Source organism: Prionailurus bengalensis, chromosome E1, assembly GCF_016509475.1.
Source record: "Prionailurus bengalensis isolate Pbe53 chromosome E1, Fcat_Pben_1.1_paternal_pri, whole genome shotgun sequence".
Lineage (NCBI taxonomy): Eukaryota > Metazoa > Chordata > Mammalia > Carnivora > Felidae > Prionailurus > Prionailurus bengalensis.
Window position 1 is genome coordinate 2,037,818 of NC_057347.1, and position 24,243 is coordinate 2,062,060.

Below are 24,243 nucleotides of genomic sequence, written 5' to 3' on the forward strand. Positions count from 1 at the left end.
TGGCACCGGTTAGCTGATGTGGCCCCAACGTGCACTTGAAAGTGACAGAGGAGACGACAGACATGCCATAGACCTTCTGTGCCTCTGCCAGCACACCCCTCACCTGGCTCATGTCTTCTCCCCGACGTGAGACAGGCGCCGGAACGGTTGCGGGACGTCTCCCCGGGGAGGCTGACCGACCCTCAGACGCTGTCCCAAACTGCCGATTTGGAAAGGAAGGAACAAGTGTGTAGGCGCGTCGTCATCCCGTGCTGCGTGGAAATGAACCGAATGCATTTGCCTTTAAGTAAGACATATTCCAGTGTCTCTTCAGTGGGTTTGAGATTACGGAAAGAGCTGTGTGTACCTGTTATTATTATCCTGCTGAAAATGGCAACAGAAGCTCCACAATAGAAAAATCTGAATATAGAATAAAGTTCGCTACAGGTATGCGCTGTGCTGCATCCACCGCGTCTGGGGGCAGGTCGTTAGGGAAAGCCAACTGGTAGCGACACTTTCCTGAACAATCAGACTTACTGCATCACGTAGAGGCACGAAGACACAATCCATGGATAGTTCCCACCACACAGGTGCAGTGCCTGTCGCGGCTATTTTGAAAGAGTTTATTTATGGCCAGACACGTGACTTCAGAGGTGAGAAGAAGCTTTCTGGCTTTTATGTCCCAGAAAAGGTTTTCAGCTTTGAAATTTGCTGTGTCCTGGGGCGCCCGGGTGGCTCAATTGGTTGGGTCTGACTTCGGCTCAGGTCACGGTCTCACAGTTCGTGAGTTCGAGCCCCGCCTCGGGGTCTCTGCTGTCCTCACGGAGCCTGCTTCGGATCCTCTGTCCCTCCCTTCTCTCTCTCTCTGCCCCGCCCCGGCTTGCGCCGTCTCTCTCTTGAAAATAAACATTTTTAAAAACCTAATCTTTAAAAAAACAAAAAAAAGAAATTTGCAGCGTTCTTCACCTCTTATTAAAACATTAGGGGTAGGGGCACCTGGGTCGCTCCATCGGTTAAGCGCCCGACTTTGGCTCAGGTCACAATCTCACGGTCCGTGAGTTCGAGCCCCGCGTCGGGCTCTGTGCTGACAGCTCAGAGCCTGGAGCCTGCTTCGGAGTCTGTCTCTCTCTCTACCCCCTCCCCCTCCGTTCGTGCTCTGTCTCTCTCGCTCTCAAAAATAAGTAAACGTAAAAACAAACAACATGAGGAGTACCAGGGCACCTCTGGACCAACGCTACCATTTCTTATCCCTTTAATATGAAATGTTACCATTTGCACCAGACTTTTTGAGAAGTATCATTCCCGCCGTTCAGCGTCGAGAAAGAGCCAGCACGTAAGAAGTGAATTATTTGCATCATCAAATATTGTTTTAATTTGATGGGGTCAGTGAGTGGGACACCAACCGAATGTCCTCTAATTCAGTTCTGACCCTAACTACCCAGAATCAGTGTAGACCGCCCTCCCCGCCCCCTCCCCCCCCCCCCCCCCCCCCCCCCCCCCCCCCCCCCCCCCCCCCCCCCCCCCCCCCCCCCCCCCCCCCCCCCCCCCCCCCCCCCCCCCCCCCCCCCCCCGCAAGGTTGAGGGCTCAGTCCCACAAGGCTGCTTCCCCTCCACCTCAGATGCCATCTACAGGCCCAGACTGTCACCTGCACTTCTGACCAACCGGATAAGTGGGGTGTGCCCCTCTCCCCCTGCTCAGAACGGATACTTTGTTATAATGGCTCCCAACATTCAGGGAAACGCTTACAGGAGCCGGTTTGCCATAAAGGATACGATTAAGGATACGGATGAACGGCCAGATGAAGGGGTACATAAGGAGGAGTCTGGAAAGGTTGCAAGCCCGGGAGTTTGGAGCGGCACCAGCCTCCAGTCCCACGGATGTGCTCACCGACCCAGAAGCTCTGGGACCCAGAACCCCACTATGTAGGGATTCTCATGGGGGCTCCATGATGTCGGCATGATCCATTATTAACTCCATCTCCAGTGCCTGTCTCTTCCATGGAGGATGGGGTGAGCTGAAAGTCACAAGCTTCTTTTCTTTCTTTTTAATTTAGTTTTGAGAGAAAGAGAGAGCGCGTGCGTGCATACACGCGGGGCAGGGGCAGAAAGAGAGGGAGGCGCAGGATTCGAAGCCAGCTCCGGGCTGAGAGCGGAGAGCCCGATGTGGGGCTTGAACTCACAAGCCGTGAGATCATGACCTGAGCCCAAGTCAGACAGATGCTTAACCGACTGAGCCACTCAGGCACCCCACGTCCCCAGCTTCTAAATATGGCTTGGTTTTTGTGGTGACCAGCCCCCAACCTGAAGCTCTCCAGGACACCACCAAGGTCACCTCATTGGAACCAAAGACGTTCCTCTCACCCCCGGAAATTCCAAAGGGTTTAGGAGCTCTGTGTCAGCAACCGGGGACAGAGAGCAATGTCCCAAGTAGCTACTAAATTCTTGGATATGTTTTGACGCAAATAGATGCCTATTCTTTGGTCTCCCCCCCCAGGGATCCCGTGAGCTACTCCACCAGCCGGAGAAACTCCCGTCTCTGCTTCAGCTGGTTCCCACTGGATTTCTGTCACCAACAAAACAGCCCCAGTTCATGCTCTGGATCCACTTCTGGGGTCTCTTCTGTGTGACCCCATCTGTTCATTCCTGTGCCCCCCCCCCCCCCCGCAAGGAGACTCTAATGACTTACTTTACATTTTAATACATGATGGGACAAGCCCCCTGATTATCGTTCTTTTTAAAATTTCCTGCAGGCCGTTTGTGCACGTTTTTTATCCTTCCAGAGACACTTAGAATCATGTTGTCAAATTCCCTCCCCCCCGTCCCCCCCCCAAAAAAAAAAACCGCAGAGGAATTCGGATTCAGATAACCCTGAATTTCTAGATTCGCTTAGGAAGCAGGGACATCGCTGCACTCTGGGGCCTCGCTGGCCAGGAAGAAGTTGTCTGTATGTATCCAAGGCTCTTTGTGGCTTTTCGTGTGTTTCACAGCTATTTTCACACACACATTGAGTGTCTCCTAAGTCCTTTCCCACCATTACTGTTCCTGCTGCTGGGTGTCCTCAACCTTCTTTCTGGAGTTCGGGTGCGGGCCCCCGGGGACTCTCCTCCGGAACCCCACGTCGCGTCCCTCCCTGCCAGCTCACGCCGCTCCTCTCGCGGCAGCGACCCACCCCAGCCGCCGCCTGACCTTCTGCCCAGGCGAGCCTGTCGAGCGCCACCAGGAGCCCGGGACCGGCACAGACCGAGCCCAGAGCTGCCCCGGAGTTAACACGCCGCGGGACCCGGGCTGGGGGAGGACTGCTCCCTGCTGCCCTCCACCGCTCCGTGCGCTCGGAGACCGGGCCAGCCCCGTCTTCCCCTCCCGTCTAGCGCCCCGGGCTCCTTCACTGCTTTCTGGAATCCGCTGCCAGGAAAACTCCCTCCCTCGAGCCTTTCCCCCAGGCTCTGCTTTGGGGACACTCAAGCCAAGACGGGCCCTCCCGTGGGATTCTGACTCATTGCGAGACACTCGAGTCTTGGGGGAGAATCGCTGGAGCCGGTCTGTTGGCCTCCCTGCTGCCCACAGGCCTCCCTCGCCTCCACCTCCACCCGGGGGGGACCCGGGGGCGGGGCCCAGCCGGGCGTGCGGTCCGCACACTGCGCGGGTCACCGCGGGGAGTCCCTGCGGACACCCTGGGGGAGCCCTTACCGGGACCGCGCGGCGGCAGGGCTGGAAACGGCGGGCCCGAGAGCCTCGCCGGCGAATCAAAACTCCCGGCGACCGTGGAGCGGGTGCGCGCGCGTGCATGTGCGGGTGCGCGCGCGTGCATGTGCGGGTGCGCGCGCGTGCATGTGCGCGCGCGCGGGGGTGCGTGCATGTGTGCGCCTGTGTGGGTGCAAGCGCGCGGGTAGGTGCAAGCGCGCGCGCCCGTGTGCGCGCGCGCGGAGGGGAGGGTGCGCGCGCGTGCGTGCGGGTGTGCGCGCGCGCGCGCGTCTCCGCCTGTAACCCGAACCCCCCGCGGCCGTCCAGCCTTGGGCGCCCTGCCGCGCGCGAAAGTGCTGGGACAAGCTTGTGACTCCCCCGCAAAACCGCAGCCCTCCCCGGCCTGCCACCCGCGGGTTCCGGTCACAGCCCCGCCCTTATTCCCAAAAACACCGCTCGCTGGAGGCGGTAGAGGAGCCTTGAACAGTGGCTGGAGAGGGGCCAGGGGGTTAAGCCGGGATTTGTTCCCCACCCCCCCCCCCCCATGGGAAAGTCTTTGAACATGGACGGGCTCCCTGGAGGCGGAGAGGAGAGGATGAATACCCAAGAGAAAAGTCATAATCACAATTTCATATATATATGGAAATATTTAGCAATCGTGGGCGTTTGGGGGGCGGGGAAGCTCCATAGACGAGAATACATTGTACATATTATGCTGCAGACTGAATGCTTTCAACCGAATTTCTTTAAGACCTTAAGGAGGACCCTTCCCTCTGCACTGGAACCGTTAGCACCCGTCTCCAAGCGTCCACTCAAGACAACGTTCTGGGAGAGAGGAGCCGGGGGCACAAGCAGGTGTCGGCAGGCCCCCAGCTACACCGGGGAGGTGAGAGGACCCATGTGGCCCCTTTCCGCTACTTGGGCCCCCACTTTGCACACAATGAAGTCTTCCCGGAAACAGATGATAAATATTTACTACACTATCTTCTGCTTTCTCCCCTCCCCCCCCCCCCATTTTGTAGGAGTTCTTTATACTCTGGACATTTATTACTTGTTATAAATGTTGCAAATACTGCATCCAAGTCTGCCGCTTGTTTCTAACTTTAGCGGAGTCAAATCTGTCCCTCTTTTCTGCAGAAGCAAAATCTGATTTGCCCGGAGCGCGCTTGTAACAAATCTATCGTGTCCTATGTTTGGGCTACGTCGTATCTTTAGCCCCTGCCCGTTCTCTGCTTCCGCTCGGTGAACAAAATGTGTACAGAAGTTGAGAGACCCATCGGACGGACACCCAGGTATCTGTCACTGCTTCAACAATTACCAGCGTGTGGCCACTTTTGTAGCCTCTGCGTTATCCCCCCACCCCCACCCGGCCCTGCTCACCTCGTTCAGAGCAAATCTCAGACACCCCATTTCACCTGGAGGTGTTTCAGGGCGCCTTTCTAAAATAGAGGCTCACATTCTTACCCGCATACTATTATCATACCAAAGTCATTGACAAGGTTGCCTTACCCAGTTAGTATTCCAGTTAACCTGACGTCTTTTTACAGTTGGTTTGTTCAAATCACAGTCCAAAGTCCCCCCGCATGGCATGAACTGGGCATGTCTCTTAAGGCTCTTTTCAACTAGGAAAACTCCCCCCCCCCTCTTTTTTTTTTTTTTTCCTTCTCCTTCTCCTCACTTATTTGTTGGATAAACCAGGCATCGGCTTCATAAGACCTTCCACCTTCCGGATTTGAGGGAATGCACGCCCGTGTGCGTGTTCCCCAACCCACTGAATTTCCTCTAACCTGGTAGTGGTGCCAGAAGTTTAACCGCATTCGGGTCCAAGGTCCTCTGAGAAGAACGTTTCACAGGTGATGCTGTGTAGCTCCCGCTGCCTCACATTAAGAGAGGCCTCGTGTCTGCAAAAAAACTTGACCTTCTCCTTTCTGTTTTTTTTTTTTTAATTTTTTTAATGTTTATTTTTGAGACAGAGAGAGACAGAGAATGAACGGGGGAGGGGCAGAGAGAGAGGGAGATGCAGAATCCGAAGCAGGCTCCAGGCTCCGAGCCGTCAGCACAGAGCCCGACGCGGGGCTTGAACTCACAGACCGTGAGATCGTGACCTGAGCCGAAGTCGGACGCTTAACCGACTGAGCCACCCAGGCGCCCCGACCTTCTCCTTTCTAATATTTTTATTCTTAGTACTCGCTCTGGATCCACCTCCGGAAGTACTCCCGATGGGCTGGGCCCTGTCTCTAGCCACCGGTTCTCGCCTGTCCCCATGAAGGATCCTGGCGGTGTGGGGGAGGGGCTTCACCTGGACACTTTTCCTTCCGGACCAGCGGTGAGATCGGAGCCTCCCAGCCCTCGGCTGCACTCTGTGCGAATCTGTCCACCTTGTGGATGTCTCCCTGAGTCCTGTTTGGGCCTCGTCTTCTCCTCCCTTCCTTAAGCAAACACTTGAAGGGGTTTGATGTGGCCTTGAAGACGGGTGGATCCTGGGAAATCACGTGGTGCTGCTGCGGGTGTGGACCGTTGCTTTCTGTCACTGTCGTTGTGTCCTAGACCGCGTTCCGTGTTTTAATTTTTTCGTCCAGGGCTGATTCTAGGTGTCTCCACAGTGCTGCGTGTACATGTCTGTTTTCTGTGGGAAGCACTGTCTTTCCAGCTTTACTGAGGTATGAGTGACGCGTGAGAATTATCTACATTTTGGTCGCACGCTGTGTCTTTTAAGCGCAGGATGTGATGCTTCCATACACATGCGAATTGAGAAAGGGTCCCCACAATCAAGTTAATTAGCACATTTCATCACCTCATGTAGTTACCATTTTTGTGTGTGTGCCGAGAACACTTGAGATCTACTCTCTCAGCAAATTTCAAATCTACAGCACAGTGTTATTAACTATAATCACCATACCTTACATCAGAGACCCAGAATGTACTCACCTATAACCAAAACTCTGTGCCCTTCGACCGATGTCTCCTACTCCCCACCCCTCCCCCAACCCCTGGCCACCACGATTCTAACCCTCTGGTTCTATGAGTTGAGTTCAAGGGGTCCCTGGGTGGCTCAGTCGGTTGAGTGTCCGACTGGGGCTCAGATCATGATTCACGGTTCGTGGGTTCAAGCCCCACATCAGGCTCACTGCTGTCCTCGCAGAGCCTGCTTCGAATCCTCTGTCTCCCTCTCTCTCTGCACCTCCTGCACTCACGTGCTCTCTCTCTCTCTCTCTCAAAAATAAACATCTTTAAAGAAATAAAATTGGGGTGTCCGGGTGGCTCAGCTGGTTAAGTGAACAACTGGCTCAGGTCATGATCTTGCAATTTGTGAGCTCAAGCCCCGCGTCGGGCTCTGTGCTGACAGCTCGGAGTCTGGAGCCTGCGTCGAATTCTGCGTCTCCCTCTCCCCTTCGTGCTCTCTCTCTCTCTCTCTCAAAAATAAATAAACGTTTAAAAAGATTTTTTTTTTAAGAAATAAAATTGGGGCGCCTGGGTGGCTCAGTCGGTTGAGCGTCCGACTTTGGCTCAGGTCACGATCTCACGGTCCGTGAGTTCGAGCCCCGCGTCGGGCTCTGGGCTGACGGCTCAGAGCCTGGAGCCTGCTTCCGATTCTGTGTCTCCCTCTCTCTCTGCCCCTCCCCCGTTCATGCTCTGTCTCTCTCTGTCTCAAAATAAATAAATGTTAAAAAAATAAAAGAAAAAAAGAAATAAAATTGAACATTTCAGTGAGATCATGCAGTGTCTGCCTTTCTCTGTCCGGCTTAGTTCACTTAACAGAAACGTTCTCCCCTTTCATCCACGTTGTTGCAAATGGCAGGATGTCCTTTTTCACGGCTAAGTAATAGTTCCTGTGGTTTTAGATCCCGCAGTCCCTTTATGAGCGCATCTCTCGACAGACGCTTAGGTTGTTTTCACATCTTGGCTGTTGTGAATAACGCTGTAATTAACATGCTGGTGCACACACCTCTTCGAGACACTGATTCCGTTGCCTCTGGATACGTACCCAGCAGTGGGTTGCACTTTTCACGTTTGGGGACCCCCCATGCTGTTTCCCAAGCGGCCTCACCGTAGTCGCTGTTGACAAATGCCAGGCACACAGGTCGCCTCCGGCTCCCGGTCCCCAAGAGCACTGCTGGAAACATCCTCGCGGTGTCCCGTCACGGGCCAGCGAGAGGGAGGCTCTCTGGGATGTTTGTCCAGAAGTAGAGTTGCAGGGATCACGGCGTCCACGCGTCCCTGATTCCGCTAAATGCCTTGCAGGATGGCACCCTACTTGCTCTCCGGCGGGAGGGCATCAGGTTCCCTGTTTCCCCACATCCTTGCCAGCACCTGACATGGCTCGTCGAGGTTTGAAGCTACATTACATGAGATGAGACTCAGAAGTTCCTTCTCTGCGGCTCGCCTCTTTATATCCTTTGCTCCTTCTAAAATTGGTTTCCTTTGTGTGTGTGTGTGTGTGCGCGCGCGCGCGCCTTCCATGTGTCCCTCCACATCCACCGTCTACCCTTCTCCGCGTCGTCGTTCTTTGGCCTCGGAGGCTGAGCTGGGTACCTGCATCCAAGTGCTCCCTTGCCATCTGGCTTCCAGCCGCGGCAGGAAATCAGAGGGAGGACGCGGAGGGAGGTGAGGATATTGACTCCTCCAGCTCCCTCCCTGCCTGCGAGCTGGGAGCTAGCTGCCTCCTGCAACCGAAAGTCACAACAGACTGACATCACAGCTCCTGTTGGGGGAGGGGGGCTCTCCACGCAGCTTTCCCTCTTCTTGGGTTCCTGGAGGTGCTCACAGCTCCCCACTGCTGGGACGCTTGGGGCTCTGTCCTATTTCACGTGGCTTCCCGAGTCCTGCTCAGACCTTCCTAAATCATTCCTTTATTAAAACATCCTCCAGGGGCGCCTGGCCGGCTCAGTCAGTCGAGCGTCCGACTCTTGGTTTCGGCTCAGGTCATGATCTCACAGTTCGTGGGTTTGAGCCCCACGTCGGGCTCTGCGCTGACAGTGTGGATGGAGCCTGCTTGGGGTTCTCTCTCCCCCTCTCTCTGCCCCTCCCCCACTCACACTGTCTCTGTCTCTCTCAAATAAATAAGCTTTAAAATTTTTGAAAAAAAAATACAATAGAATCTTTCCAAAAAAAAATGTTTCATGTTTCTTTTTGAGACAGAGAGAGACAGAGCATGAGTGGGAGAGGGGCGGAAAGAGAGAGAGAGGGAGACACAGAAACCAAAGCAGGCTCCAGGCTCTGAGCTGTCAGCACAGAGCCCGACGCGGGGCTCAAACCCACGAGCCGTGGGATCATGACCTGAGCCCAAGGGAGGTCTCCTGGTTTGTTATTGGTATTGACTTTCCTTGGAGATGGTCTCTTCCCGATTCTTACAACTCGGATGCCTTTTCCTGTTTTCTGCAGTCTGACCAGGGTGCCTCGCATGAAATAAGCCAGCAGCACCCACAGTAGCATGGTAGAAACTTCTAGCTGACCCCAATATCCCTTCGCCCCCTCACTGTACACCAGGAGTCGGCAAGCATTTTCTGTAAACAGACAGCAAATATTTTTGGCTTTTCTGGCTTTCTCCCAGCCGCTCAATTCTGCTTACAGCGTGAAAGCAATCACCAGCAATATAGAAACGAATGAGCCTGGCGTGTTCCGATGAAACTTTATTTACACAAACGGGTGAGGGCCGCGGTTTTCTGACCCCTGTGCCACATGAATTCAGTCCCCCTGGCTTTTCGCTGAAATTTGCCCCCACCCCCAAAATACAGCGTCCACTTCTCAGCTGCATTTGGGGCTGCTGCCCTGGGACTGGTTCTGATCAAAGAGATGTACCTGAACTGCACACGGCTTCTAGAAGTTTTCTCTGCCTCTTTTTTTCTTTCTCGTGCCAGAAATGGGTCATGGCTGCAGCGAGGCAGACATCTTGGAACGTTGATGGAATTTATATATTGAGGTTGGACATCCACAAAGAGAAGAAGCTGAGGTCCTGGGGCGCCTGGGTGGCTCCGTCGTTTCAGCGTCCAACTTCGGCTCAGGTCATGATCTCACGGTTCGTGGGTTCGAGCCCCGCGTCGGGCTCTGTGCTGACAGCTGGGAACCTGGAGCCTGCTTTGGATTTTGTGTCTCCCTCTCTTTCTGCCCCTCCCCCACTCATGCTCTCTCTCTGTCCCTCAAAAATGAATAAACATTAAAAAATATATGTGTTTAAAAAAAAAAGCAGCTAAGGTCCTAAAAGAGTTTGCCAAGTGCTTTTTCTGCATTATGTAATTTTTTTCTTTTGTACTCCATTAATCTAGTCTCTGTACTCCCTAAGCCTTTTATTATTATTATTATTATTATTTGAGAGGGAGAGAGAGACAGCGTGGGAGGGGCAGAGGGAGAGAGAGAATCCCAAGCAGGCTCCACACTCAGCACAGAGTTCGACGCGGGGCTCGATCCCATGACTCTGGGATCATGTCCTGAGCTGAAATCAAGAGTCAGACACAAGTGACTGAGCCACCTGGGGCCCCTCTCTCCCTAAGTCTATTTTATTAATAGATTTCTCTGATGTTAAGCCATCTTTGAATTCTTTTCTTTTTTCCCAAGTTTTTGTTTAACTTCCAGCCAGCTAACATACAGTGCACTATTAGTCTCAGGCGTAGAATTTAGTGATTCATCCCACACCGGGGGCTCATCCCGACAAGCGCCCTCCTCCATCCGCATCACCAGTTTAGCCCATCCCCCCTCCTGCCTCCCCTCTGGTAACCATCGGTTTGTTCTCTAGTTAAGAGTCTGGTTCTTGGTTTGTCTCTCTTTTTCCTCTCTGCTCATTTGTTTCCTAAGTTCCACATATGATATTGGTCTGCCTCTGACAAACATGTTATCTTTTTATTTTTATGTTTTATTATTTATTTTTCGAAAGAGACAGACAGGGCATGAGCAGGAGAGGGGCAGAGAGAGAGGGAGACACAGAATCCGAAGCAGGCTCCAGGCTCCGAGCTGTCAGCACAGAGCCCGACGCGGGGCTCGAACCCACAAACCGCGAGATCGTGACCTGAGCCAAAGTCGGACGCCTCACCAACTGAGCCACTCAGGCGACCCACGTTATCTTTGTAACGCACCATTTGATTGGGTTTGCTAATGATTTATATGGGAATTTTATATTTCTGCTCATTATAGTGACCATTCATTATTTCAAATTTGTTAAAACTTGCTTTATGGACCAGTATTTGCTCAGATTTTTTTTTAAATGTCCTCGCATACTTGAATAGGATGGATATGCTGCGGTTGATGATTTTGTAATAAATGCCTGCCTTCTGGGACACCTGGGTGGTTCAGTCTGTTAAACGTCTGACTCTTGGTTTCAGCTCAGGTCATGATCTCACGGTTTGTGGGTTTGAGCCCCACGTGGGGCTCTACGCTGTCAGTGTGGAGCCTACTTGGGATTCTCTCTCTCTCCCCCCCTCCTCCTCTCATGTGTGCTCTTTCTCTCAAAAATAAATAAACGTTAAAAAGTTTTTACCATTTTAAAATGTAGACGTTTAAATGTAAAATTTTTTAATTTTTAACTTTTCTCCACGTTTATTTATTGTTGAGCGACCGAGAGAGACAGAGTGTGAGCAGGGGAGGGGCAGAGAGACAGAGGGAGACACAGAATCCGAAGCAGGCCCCAGGCTCCGAGCTGTCAGCACAGAGCCTGACGCGGGGCTCGAACCCACAAACTGTGAGATTGTGACCTGAGCCGAAGTCAGATGCTCAACTGACTGAGCCACCCAGGCACCCGTCAAAAATAAACTTTCAGTGAATAAATAAATAAATACATAAATACATAGATAGATAGATAAATCCATCCCGGCCTTCTATTTTGAAGGGGTTATTTTGTTATTCCTTTTCAAGTCCTGCTCCGGGTGAGCACGAGCCCAGCCCGGGGTGAGCCCTGCTTCTCTGTCTCTGCCCCTCTTTCTTTTTCTGCCTCTCATGGGATTTTGTCTCAAAAAAACAAACAAACAAACAAAAGTGTTCCTGTGAACCCCCATCCTGGGCTGTGGATTCTATTTATTTGGGGGCCTCTCTTCCACTGGTTGTCTTTGCACGTTTGGTGATTCTCCAGAGCAGACTTATCTTCAGCTTTGCTCTGTCTGTGGCCCGTGGACACTGCTCCGCCCGCTGTAATGCACGCGACAGACATCAGGGAGTTTCCCTGGAAGCTTCTGCAGCCCTGGACCCATGCGGGTGATTCCGGTCCGAGGGCGTTGGCTGCAGGCGCTGTGGTCCCCAGAAACAGCACACCTTCCCGGGGAGCCTCAGAACAGCCCTAACTCGCGCGCCTGTGATTAACAAAGCCCACCGGGTCCCCCTGGCTTCCTGCCAACCAGCCCGCTCCGATTCCTAACGCCCAAGAAGCAGACAACTCGCGGCACGTTTAGAATATTCCGTTCATTGTTTCCTCCGAAACACGTGGACAACCACCTGTAAAGCGCGGAAAGCGGGTTGCCGTCTCCCCGCCCCTCCAAACGTGATTCCTGCATTCCTCAGACACCGTCCCCGAAACTTCCCTTGAAATCCCAGATCAAACATCCCCGAGAAGGTGGAGGAGCCCCCATCCCCGCCCCCCACCCGGGACAGCAGCATCGTCCGGCAGGTGGGGGCGCCAAGGAAATAAATTAGGGGGCGGGGGTGCTCCTAGCCGGCCGCGTCCCGCTCTGTCTCGCACACCCAGCGGTAGGGCCTCTGACACACGTCGTCGTTCCAGCGGCCGTCGTCCGTGAAGTGGGCGCAGTCCTCGCCCCCGCCCAGCCCGTGCCCGTACCAGTCGTCCGGCTGCTCCGGCCTCCAGTTCCTGCGGAGACGCGCGGATGTGAGCCGGGCCCGCCCCGCCCCGCCCCCGCCCCCGCCCCCACCCCCGCCCCCACCCCCGCCCCCACCCCCGCGGCGCCGGGGCGCGCGCGCTCACTTGAAGCCCTTCTCGTAGTCGGTCCCGTCCACCCACTTCCAGGGCCCACTCTGGTCGGTGAGGCCCATCCAGGTGTTCACAGGCCCCATGTGGTGCTGGATGAACTTCTGGGGAGACAGGAGGGCGTGGTGAGCGCTCCCCGGAGCCCGACCCCCCAGGGGCCCACCCGCTCCTCCCGGGCGCCCCCCACCCCCACCCCAGCCCCGGGCGCTCACCTGCTCCTCCCAGGAGCCCACCACCACCAGGTGCGCGTTCTCCAGCCGGCAGTACTTGTCCGCCTCCGGCCAGGACTTCCCGGAGCGGGAGAACCAGTAGCAGCTGCCCTCGTACTCCAGCCAGTTGACCGGGCAGCAGGAGGCCGCCGAGCCTGCGGGGCAGGGGAGGGTGGAGGCGCTGAGGCGGGGCCCGGGGAGGGGGAGGGCGGGGGGGGGGGGCGGGCGAGCCGGCGGGCGCCCCGCCCCCTCACCGTTGCCGTGCAGGACGGCGATCTGACAGCTCAGGCTCCGCAGGTCCGACACGAACTGCTTCACGTGCAGCAGCAAGCTGGAGTGATCTGGGGGGGCGGGGTGGGGGGCGGGGCGAGGGCGGGCAGGGGGCGGGGCGGGTCAGTGTGGACACTGGGGGCTGGGAAGGGCCCGGCCTCGGCGCGCTGGGGCCCGAGGAGTCACAGGCCCCCGGGGCTCGGCCGGAGGGACCCCCGGGTCCGACGCGCCCGTGCGCGCACGCTCCCCGCTCTGACCTTCGCTGAGCTGCTGCTGCTGTTTCTGCAGCTGGGACTCCAGCGACTTCACCTTCCTGCCCACGCTTCCCCCTGGGGGAGAGGCTGGCTCAGTGTCCCGACATCCCCAGCGGTCCACGGGCCCCCCCGGGCCCCCCTCCCCCCCCCCCCAGCCGCAGCCCCAGGGCCCCCTCACCCTGGCTGCTCAGGGCCTTGACCTCGACCTCCGTGCTCGCCGTGAAGTTGCTGAACGTGACCCTCAGGGCCTGCAGCTCGTCCCGCAGCTTGGAGTCTGGAGGGGGGGTGTGCACGGGGCAACATGAGGGGGCCGTGACCCGCGTCACAGAGGCCAGCGCTCTCTCACCACTTGCCCCGCCCACCCCCAGGGCACCCACTCTGGGATCCGATCACACAGACAACCACCAGCAGCAGGAGGCCGAGGCCCAGGGAGAGCAGGAGGAAGCAGGGTCCGGAGCAGAGTCTCCGGAAGAGCCGCTGGGGCGGAGGTGGCGCTGCAACAAGACAGGGCGTCCGGGTGTCAGGGACCGGGTCCCGGGAGGAGAGCGGGCGAAGGCTCCTTCTCCAGGGAGCCCTACAGGTGAAGAAATCCGTTATTGGGGCGCCCGGGTGGCTCAGTCGGTGAAGCGTCCGACTTCGGCCTCGGGGCATGATCTCACGATTCGTGGGTTCGAGCCCCGCGTCGGGCTCTGCGCTGACAGCTCGGAGCCTGGAGCCCGCTTCGGATTCTGTGTCTCCCTCTCTCTCTGTTCCTCCCCTGCTCATGCTCTGTCTCTATCTCACGCTCTCAAAAATAAATTAAGATTAAAAAATAAAAAAGAAAGAAAGAAAGAAAGAAAGAAAGAAATCCGGGTGGTAGGCCACCCTGAGGGACCAGAGGCCAGGAGGAGGGCTGGGAGCGGGTGCAGAGCGCCGACCTGCCCCAGCCGGCCGGGGCCCTCAGCCTTTGCTGACACCTAGTGGCCGGACTGTGTCACTGAAGCTGATGAACTACATTAGTTTTGGGGGGAGCGTTCTGTTCCCCCCCGGAAAGGCCGGGAAAGAGGAGGAGGTTTCTCCTCTGGCTGGGCTCCAGGAGAGAAGACAGAGGAGCCACAGCCCCCCAAGATGCTCCCACCTGGGGGGGGTCCCCTGCAGCCCCTTCCCCCCACCCCCATCCCCAAGAACCCTCCTGCTCAGCCCAAACAGCATCCCTGCTGGCTGGAGAAACAAAGCGGGGGAGGTGGCTATTGTCTGACGAGGGCCTCAGCCTCCCCATGGAAGTCTGGCCCCTTGTCCCTGTCCCCTGGTCCCGGACACCCCATGCACACACACTCTCACACCTGGCCGAGGCTCACCAGGTGTTAGAGGCAAGGAAGGCAGCCCTAACTGCTCCCAGGTACTCCTGGCCCCCTGGTCCCCTGGGTCCACACCCTCCCCGAGGTCCTGGCCAGGGGGTGACGTGGCAAGGGTCAGGAGGCTAGCGGAGGTGCAGCGGACCGTGTTCTTGTGAGTGGGGCCGACCCAGAGGCCGGGTCAGGGCTCACAGGAGGAAGCAGGAGCTGAGTCAAGGCGACAAGAGCCACCTCACTGTCACCTGTCCGAAACGCAAGGAGGCGTCCCCTTACCTTGTCTAAGCTGATGGCCATTGTCCTCGTTGTCCAGATGCTGAAGGTCTTGATAGTCATTTGTCATGATAGGGCTGGCTGGACCTGGGCCTAGGTCAAGGCTGGGGTTAGGGCTGAGGCTGGGGCCGAATGGAGCCGGACGGTGCGCGGTCCAGTCCGTTTCTAAGTCATCGGTGGTTACGTGAAAACCTCTCTTCTTTCTCCAGTTCTTTCCCAGGCCTGACATGCAAACTTCACCCCTCTGAGGTTTTCCCGCCCAGCCCCCTCCCCACCCGGGTCGGGACCCCGGTCTTTCTTCCCCTTTTACTTGCTGGCAGTCTTGAAGTGGATTCCCGGATCCCCCAGTGCTGTGCAGATCCCAGGCTAAGAAGGGGGCTGGAGCCCAGAGACTTGGGGTGCGCGGACAACCCTGGACGATGGGAGAGGAGGGAACAGGGTCCCTCCGAGGGCCCTGAGCCCTGCGTGTCTAGGTCTGTGTGTCTCTGGGTCTGTGTGTCCCAACACTGCAGCTGGCATCCCCAGCGCCTGGGACTTTGGACAGTAAACAGAGGTGGGAGTGGGGGATGGGAGGCCTCCGCTTTCCTCCCCGGGGAGGGGGAATCTCCTGCTCTGCACCCCCCCCCACCCCGGCCCCAGCCAACACCCCACCAATCACTGCTCGGTTCCGGATGGGGAGCCAGGTCAGTGGGGGCCAGAGGTGCTCATTGCTGGTTCCTTCTGCCCCTCCTTTCACTTCCTGCCGATAAATTTCTCAGAATCTTTGGTGTTTCCAAATATCCCTGACCGGGACCAGGGGCCCCCGAGCTCCGCTCTTGCCCAATCCGGGCTCTGACCCTGGCATCTGAGCCCGGGGCCCTGGCCCTCCTGTGAAGCTCAGAGGCCAGGCCCTGCAGCCTTGGGGCCTGCTGCTTTACTCTCCCTGGGAGCAAAGTCCCCCCCCTTCCCCCCCAGCAGCCTGGGGGTGGTGGGGAGAGAGGCGGGAGAGAGAGCAGGCTTACCCACCCCACCCCACTGGTGGAACAAGCTCCCATTGGCTCCTACTGGGCACCCAGGCTTTTCACCCCTTAACTCCTCTCTTAAAGCCCAGAGCCCAGCCCGATTTGCAGATGAGAAGACTGAGGCCCCGACAGGTAAGAGCTTACCCAGGGTTACACTGCAAGGAAGCAGCAGAGGCAGGCCTGGAATGTAAGCCACCTGATTCCAGGACCCGTGCTTTGTCTCCGGGAAGCCTACCCAGACCCTGGATCCTGAACCATCCCCGAGGCTGGGCCCTGGGGTCTCAGACCCTTAAAGCACAGACCCTCCCAGCCCCACAGGGGATTCAGGGAGGCATGTATGAATTCAGATTATGCAAACTTAGAAACTGAACAATACTGGGGCACCTCGGGGGCTCAGCCGGTTAAGCATCCACTTCGGCTCAGGTCATGACCTCACGGTCCGTGAGTTCGAGCCCCACATCGGGCTCTGGGCTGACTGCTCAGAGCCTGGAGCCTGTTTCAGATTCTGTGTCTCCCTCTCTCTCTGCCCCTCCCCTGCTCGCACTTACACGCGCTCTCTCTCTAAAATAAATAATAAAAATTTAAAGATAAGAAATTAGGCAATATTAAAGATGTTCATGGGTCTCACTTTAGGCCCCAAATGGGAAAGGGTGCAAACACTATGCTTCAAGGACAGAACTAGACTTTATTACAAGAGTTTTACATTATATGAGATCTCAGGAACACAGTCCTCACATTCAATATGAAAGCCCAGGGGCACCTGGGTGGCTCAGTCGGTTGAGAGTCTGACTTCGGCTCAGGCCATGATCTCTCGGTTCGTGGGTTCGAGCCCTGTGTCAGGCTCTGTGCTGACAGCTCAGAGCCTGGAGCCTGCTTTGGATTTTGTGTCTCCCTTCTCTTTGCCCCTCCTCTGCTTGCACTCTGTCTCTCTCTCTCTCTCTCTCTCTCTCAAAAATAAATATTAAAAAAAAATAATAAACACACAAAAAAAGAAACCCTTGGGTACACCCGCATTCCTGTGTCCTGAAAAGCCCCCTGTTGTTTGCATGCGCTGGGGCTGCGGCCAGTAATTCGGGGACTATTGGGCTGTTCGCATTCTCTGATATCATCGCTCACAATCCGGTTTATTCGGGCAAACATACCCATGCTGCTTTGGTCAGAAGAGTGACCGAAAGCACTTCACTGCGGAAGCTGTGACCGGCAGGAAGCACATAGGGGCTTCTGGGTAATGGAAATGTTACGCTTTTTTTTTTTTTTTAATGTTTATTTATTTTTGACAGAGAGAGAGAGAGAGAGAGAGAGAGAGAGAGAGCATGAGCGGGGGAGGGGCGGAGAGAGAGAGAGAGGGAGACACAGAATCCGAAGCAGCTCCAGGCTCCGAGCTGTCAGCACAGAGCCCGACGCGGGCCTTGAACTCAAGAACCGTGAGATCGTGACCTGAGCCGAAGTCGGACGCTTCACCGACTGAGCCACCCAGGCGCCCCATGGAAATGTTCAGCTTCTTGATCTGGACACGGGTTGCGTGGCTATGTCCCCTTCATAAAACTGCAGCAAAGCTGCCCACTTATGATTTGTACTGGACGTTCTACTGGAGTAAGGTGTTCCTGAAATCCGGTTTCAGAAAAAACACTGTGAAGAAAGCCAGACAAACAACATGATACATGTGCTGGGGCCGCTCATTTACGGGCGAGCCTCCTGCAAAATACCAGAGGTGGTCCTAAGAAACTAAAAAGTAGCTAGAAAGAACACCAGGCCACAATGGTGACGCTTTAGGCCGAGAGCCCATCCACCCTGTGCATTTATTCCTTTAATATGTATCTTCGGGGCTCCTGGGTGTCTCCGTCGGTTAAGCATCTGACTCTTGATTTCGGCTCAGGTTGTGATCTCACGGTTTGTGAGTTTGCAAGCCCCACGTCGGGTTTTTGGCTGATACTTCGGAGCCTGCTTGGGATTCCCTCTCCCTCTCTCTGCCCCTCTTCTGTTCGTGCCTTACCTCTCCCTCTCCCTCCCTCCCTCTCTCTCTCTCTCTCTCTCAACATAAATAAATAAACCTAAAATAAAATTTTTAAAAATGAATATATATCTTAAGGGCACCTGGCTGGCTCAGTCAGTCTAGCGTGCGACTCTTGATCTCGGGGTTGTGAGTTCAAGCCCCATGTTGGGCATGGAGCCTACTTAAAAGAAAAAAAAAAGATAGATATATATATATATCCAACTGGGCTGTCTGCTCAGGGTCTCACAGAGCTGAGATCCAGGTGCTGGAGGACCTCATCTCATTTCTGGAGGCGAAGGAGAAAAAGAACGAGCTTGCGAGCACGTTCAGGGGGTCAACGGAATCCAGTTCCTCGCAGCTGCAGGACTCAAGTCCCCCTTTCTTTGCTGGCTGTCACCCGGGGGCCACCCTCTTCTGCAGACCACCGCGTTCCTTGTCACGGGAGCCCTCCACCCCCAGAGTCCGCAACAGGGGCGCCTGGGGGGCTCAGGGGGTTAAGCGCCCGACTTGGGCTCAGGTCACGTTCTCACGGTTCGTGAGTTCGAGCCCCGCCTCGGGCTCTGCCCTGAAGCTCGGAGCCTGGAGCCTGCTTCGGATTCTGTCTCTCTCTCTCTCTCTCTCTCTCTCCCCCTCCCCTGCTCATGCTCTGCCTCTCTCTGTCTCTCAGAAATAAATAAATGTTAAAAAAATGTTTTAATCGATTAATTAACTAATTAATTAATCAATTAAAAAGATTAGATCCACTTGGAAGAATCTTCTTAAGGTCAGTTGTGTATACACGGCACTATATAAGGTCAACCAAACGTAACATAACATAATCACGAGAGTGATGTATCTTAACATACTCAGGTTCCAGGGATGACGGCATGGAATCTTGGGGGCCACCGTTAGAGCTCTGCCTCAACACAAAGCGACCCTGTCCCCTCTGGGTACACTTGCCTGCCGGTTGAGGAACTCATGACCAGAGCAACGCAGGAGGCTGGGCTCGGAACCTGGCACCCTCACCTCCGGGACGATCGCGAAAGGCTCCTCCTGGAGGGCACCTGGTGAGGGGCTCAGTCGGTTAAGTGGTTAAGCGTCAGACTCTTGATTTGGGCTCCGGTGGTGATCTCACGGTTCGAGCCCCCAGTCGGGGTCTACACCGACAGTGCAGAGTCGGCCTGGGATTCGCTCTCTCCCTCTCTTTCTGCCCCTCCCCGGCTCACTCTCTCTCTCAAAATAAATAAACTTAAAAACATTAAAAAGGAAGGCAGGCAGGCAGGCAGGCAGGCTCCTGAAAGGAGATCTCTAATGTTGGCCAATAAAAACAGGTAGGATTTTATCATTGGTAATTAATGAGCAAGTGACCCTGCGGAGAGGAAACAGTATCACAAGGGAAATGGACTGAGAGGTAGTGTGGACCACTCTGGGAGCCTTGAACGTCAGGGTGCGGATTTTTGAAGGTCACTCAGAAGCACGGTAGTGTCCAAAATGGGGAATGCGGGGCGCCCGAGTGGCTCAGTCGGTGGAGCGTCCGACTTCAGCTCAGGTCATGATCTCGCGGTTCGTGAGTTCAAGCCCCGCGTCGGGCTCTGGGCTGACAGCTCGGAGCCTGGAGCTGCTTCGGATTCTGCGTCTCCCTCTCTCTCTGCCCCTCCCCTGCTCGCACTCTGTCTCTCGCATTGTCTCAAAAATAAATAAACATTAAATTTTTTTTTTTTTAAATGGGGAACATGCACCCCAGGGAAGTCACAAGGTCATCCACTGGAGTGTGGCAGGAAAATGTTTGCATAATATTTATATATTTATAAAATATTTTTAAGGTTTATTTATTTATATATTTTTAATACATATATTTTTAATGTGTGTTTATTTTTTTTTTAATTTTTTTTTTCAACGTTTATTTATTTTTGGGACAGAGAGAGACAGACCATGAACGGGGGAGGGGCAGAGAGAGAGGGAGACACAGAATCGGAAACAGGCTCCAGGCTCCGAGCCATCAGCCCAGAGCCCGACGCGGGGCTCGAACTCACGGACCGCGAGATCGTGACCTGGCTGAAGTCGGACGCTCAACCGACTGCGCCACCCAGGCGCCCCTATGTGTGTTTATTTTTGAAAGAGAGAGGCGGAGCACGAGCATGGGCGGGACAGAGAGAGATTGGGACACACGGAATCCGCAGCAGGCTCCAGGCCCCGAGCCGTCAGCCCAGAGCCCAACGTGGGGCTCGAACTCACGGACCGTGAGATCATGACCTGAGCTGAAGTCGGACGCTTCAGGGTGTGAATACTGGGAGGTGAGACTTCCTGGGGGCCCTCTTGAAGGCTGGCCACGTGTTTAGAACTAATGAACGTGTGATGACAAACTGGGGGACACACGCTCAGAAACCTTTCACAGATGGGGCACCTGACCAGCAAAGTTACAGACCGGGACTACAGACCCCAAGGTTCATAAAGATTTGCAGGCAAAAGGCAGGACTGTAATTAAACAATGGCGTGGCCTGGAGGCAGGTGATGGGTCAGAGATGGGCAGCGCAGTGAGGGAGGGAATTGGAGCGCCTAACCAGGGTCCAGAAGGTTGCCAGAGGCAGGTCTGGAGTCCGCAAGGGTTCTGGGCTGGCGACATTGATGTAGAGTCTTGAATGTTGCCCAAGGCCATACATTCGTCCATGACACCGGCCCAGTGAGGGGCCCATTGGGAAGGAAGCAGCTGGAACAGAGTCCCCGCCCCCACGAAGGAAGGGGAAGAAAGATCCCCAGGACTGCCAACCACACAAGTGCAGGAGTGGGGTTGACCCTTAGGGCCGGCTCTGGGCACCCCAAATACCCGGTCAAGACTGCCAAGGAGAGAGGACAGTGAGCCTCCCACTGGATGAGTCAAGAGAAGAACGTGTTTGGGGGCAAGGGGGGAGCCGAGCAGTGGAACAGAGAAGAAGCTAGTGCGGAGGGTGTGTGGACACAGAGCAAGAAGGACACGGGAGGCTGGGGGTTCTCAGCATGTTAGGGCGGGGAAGATGTACAGCAGGACAAGGGCGGCTATCAGACAGATGTGAGTTCACCTTGCCCTTGTCTGGAGAGTGGGTTGAATGCTCATGTCAGAGAGCTGGCATTGCCTTGCACAGGGCCTGGCTCGTACTAAGTGCCCAGCACAGGCTAGCCATCTGCATTCGGATTATTATCACTAATTCGAGTTCAGCCAGCCCCCCCGGGCTTCTGAATGTGGGGAGCGGGGAAGGCTGGGGTCAGGTCAGCAGAGCACATCTCTCTCTGTCTCCCAGAGGGTGGTTAGCGACTTACCTGGGAAGGAACTGGGGGAACTGGGGGCCTGGCGTGTCGGTGGAGTTAAGACAGCCCCTCATCTTCTGTGGATGAGACCTGGGCACTGAGCCCCCTCGGCCCTCGCCCACCCCCTCGCAGAGCGCTCTCAAGCTCAGGTCTGGGATGTGCCTGCCTGGCTCTCTCCCCGGCCCCCCTGCCACTCAGGCCCTCCGGCTGCAAAGTCAGGCACCCGGAAGGCCTTGCCAGGAGGTGACTGAACAAATGGGCAGAGCGGGCAGGTAACCGAAGGCTCAAGGCTGACTTTCCAAAGAGGGTGACCGACGGCTCCCGGAATCCAGGAGAGGCTGAGCAGGGCCTGAGTGGAGAGGAAGCAGGAGAGGTAAGGCGAGGCACCCGGGCTGGGAGCTCAGTGCTAGAAGCAGCCACAAGGGAAGGGGGTCTCGCGAGGCCGCAAGGAGGAGGTTGCTCACTCACAGTTGTGAGTGAGAACCGACAGAACCCACTCAAGGGCCTCCATACGCCCTGCAGCAGGGCGAGAACTTTCTGTACCCTGGTTCTCTGCACCCAGACACGCTCCAACTCCTCGGCGTTGGGACAGGCAGGATCCTGTGCCCCGGGACCGGTCAACACCTCTTTCCCCCACTTTTACTGACAGGTGAACGTTTAGAGAAAGGTAAAACTCACCACACCTGGGTGGCTCAGTCAGTTAGACCTCCCGCTCCTGGTGTCGGCTCAGGTCATGATCTCGAGGTTCGCGGGATCGAGCCCCGCGTGGGGCTCTGCGCTGAGTGTGCAAGAGCCTGCTTGGGACTCTCTCTCTCTCTCCCTCTCTCTGCCCCTCTTCCCCCACTTGTGCTTTCTCTCTCTCTCTTGCCCTCAAAATTAATCTACATTAAAAAAGAAAGGAACGAGGAAAAAGATAAAACTCCACGTTTCCAGGTTTTATTTAACTTACGTTTACCAGTAACAGAACAGACCAATAGCAATGATCGGTAACCGCTCTCTAGCAGGTGCAGGGCTGCGGGCCGAGGGTCTGCTGCACATTCCTCATGGCCATCCAGCGAGGTCGGGAGTTATCGTCCCCGTTTGCGAGCTAGGGAAGCTGAGGCTCACAGAAGGTACGCTCTCAGCCCAGCCACAGCGCCTGGCCACCTCCCGTCCTCACCTCACCGCCTCCGCGGGGCTGGTTCTCCAGCGCCCCCTGCCGCGCTGTCTCCCTTTTCCCACCCGCCCCTCGCCCCGCCCCCCGCCGACCAGGCGCCCACCTGCCGCCACGCCCACTCCCCCGCCACCTCGCCTGCCGCCACGCCCCCGCCGCCACCTCGCCTTCCGCCACGCCCACCTGCCGCGCGCCCCCTCCCGCCGCGCCCGAGCGCTTCGTAGGACACTTTTCAAGCCCAGAAGCGCTAGTTTCTCAGACCCCCTCCTCTGTGTCTCCCTCCCGCTCCACCCCACTGACCTTCTGTCCTCCAGCGTTCCCACCTTGTTCCCACCTCGCCCTCCCTCGGTCCCCCTGCACACTCCCCGCCCCAGGCTCCATCAGCGTCCAGGCCTCGACTCCAGCGCAGCTCGGAGGAGACGCCTCCCTGACCACCCCGTCTAAACTAGCAAAGACGCGCTTTGTTTAACAGCAAAACGCTGTCACTTTGTTTAACAGCACCATCGTCATTTTGATGATCTGCACCCCTTCACCCCCTGCGGTCGGAGGTCCCCACTGCAAGGACCCCAAGGTCCCTGAGGGCCCGGAGGTCGCAACCCCAGCATTTCAAACACAGCTTGAAACCAAGCAAGAGCCAACTACGTTATTTGTTGAGGGAACTAGAGGGGGGTGGAGAGGAGTCAGGATCTGAACCGCAGTCTGTTTGGGAATCCAGTGCGTCTATCCACTCAAGCATACGGTCTCCTTAAACGGCCAAGGATGAGCTCTTTATAGATTTGGGAGAATATACCACAAACTGCCAAAGTGCCTCCCTCTGAGGAGTATGTGGAAGGAGATGGGGAGGGAGCTTTTTTTTTTTTTTCCGAACCCTATGTATTTCTATATTTATTTGAATTTTTCTAAGGCCCATGTATTACTTTCATAATCTAGAAAGTGATGCATGCAGGATTAGGTGATTCTGCCCCCTTCTCGGTGAACTCTCCTTAACCCCTTAGATCCAGACGCATCACCTGCACACACGTGCCTCACCTCACAGACTCCTCCCCTTGGCCAACGGTAGAGAACATCAGCACAGCTTCAAACCATCTGCTCCTACGCAGAACCAAGCTAAAAGGAGGATTATTTGAAAAACGTCCTTGGAAGCTGTGAGGCTCCACCCGGGGAGGTGGGAGGCGTCAGAGTCACCTGGGAGGTTTTCCTGAAACGCACAGCCCTGGGGCCCCACCCCCAGGATCGGTGGGTTGGGTTTTAAGTCTTGCGCAGGGCAAGCCACAGAGAGGACCACTGGTTTCAGGGACACACTACTAGAGATCTCTACCTTGCTCCTTGGATCAGCTCAGGCGGGGGCAATCCCATCCTCCCCAGAGCTGCTGAGCCTCGGGGGATCTTTTGCATCCAACGCTTAACTTCTGTCAGCAGGGGCGACCAGAACTGCCCTCTGCACCGTTTAGGGCTTAACCATCTCAACTCTTGGCACCCTCCACCTCAGCCTTCCCCCGTGGGGCCCCTGAATCAGAGGGGGAAAGGGGCAGGATCACAGCTGGTGCCAGCGACGGCTCATCTGTGCTGCAGCCGAGGCCCTCGTGGTGAGAACCTGTCAGGCCCATGAACGGTGGGCAGAAGAAAAGCTGAGATGTGACACTGTGCACAGCAGCATCTGAGAAGCTGCAGCAAGACAGGGTCGGGAAAATCTGACTCCCTAAAAGAACCACAATTTTTTTCTCCTTCAGAATAAAGAACTCGATAATGGACCATTTCCCTTTTTGCCCTGGCTACCAGGAAGCTCAGAGGTCATATTTACTCTCATAGCTACTGCATCTGTTTTTCATTTTTTTTTTTTTAATTAAATCTTTGGTATCAAGGTCCCATTTTCCTAGAGGTGGGGCATAAAGAAATCCAATAAATGAATATTTACACAGTATTTCTTACTAGCAAA

The 24,243-nt window shown here is 55.6% G+C and overlaps 1 protein-coding gene and 1 long non-coding RNA gene across 5 annotated transcripts; one reads left to right on the top strand and one right to left on the bottom strand.

Annotated features, from left to right (window-relative positions):
• Positions 1–12,023: 12,023 nt before the first annotated feature.
• Positions 12,024–15,435, bottom strand: LOC122484848 (asialoglycoprotein receptor 1-like). Of its 4 annotated transcripts, none has more exons than XM_043582868.1 (9): positions 15,214–15,435; positions 14,903–14,992; positions 13,673–13,789; positions 13,474–13,569; positions 13,299–13,370; positions 13,026–13,112; positions 12,775–12,926; positions 12,560–12,666; positions 12,024–12,445 (listed from the first exon to the last, which is right to left on the bottom strand). In XM_043582868.1, exons 2-9 carry the CDS (start codon positions 14,967–14,969, stop codon positions 12,289–12,291), a joined length of 855 nt encoding a protein of 284 aa, XP_043438803.1. In that variant the 5' UTR covers positions 14,970–14,992; positions 15,214–15,435; the 3' UTR covers positions 12,024–12,288. The 4 variants fall into 4 exon arrangements, with proteins under 4 accessions (XP_043438803.1, XP_043438802.1, XP_043438801.1 ...); XM_043582867.1 differs by having other exon boundaries at positions 14,903–15,064; positions 15,210–15,435; XM_043582866.1 differs by having other exon boundaries at positions 15,210–15,434.
• A 6,541-nt stretch (positions 15,436–21,976) lies between these two features.
• On the top strand, positions 21,977–24,228 carry LOC122484853. Its single transcript, XR_006297729.1, has 2 exons — positions 21,977–22,266; positions 22,622–24,228. It is a non-coding gene; the product is annotated as an uncharacterized LOC122484853 (long non-coding RNA).
• The last annotated feature ends 15 nt before the right edge of the window (positions 24,229–24,243 follow it).

Coding starts and splice junctions, on each gene's coding strand:
- LOC122484848 (XM_043582865.1), bottom strand. CDS start 15,128: ATGTCAGGCCTGGGAAAGAACTGGAGAAAGAAGAGAGGTTTTCACGTA. Junction 13,570..13,672: donor CTGTGTGATCGGATCCCAGA/GTGGGTGCCCTG, acceptor CCCCCCCTCCAG/ACTCCAAGCTGCGGGACGAG. Junction 12,446..12,559: donor GACTACGAGAAGGGCTTCAA/GTGAGCGCGCGC, acceptor GCGTCTCCGCAG/GAACTGGAGGCCGGAGCAGC.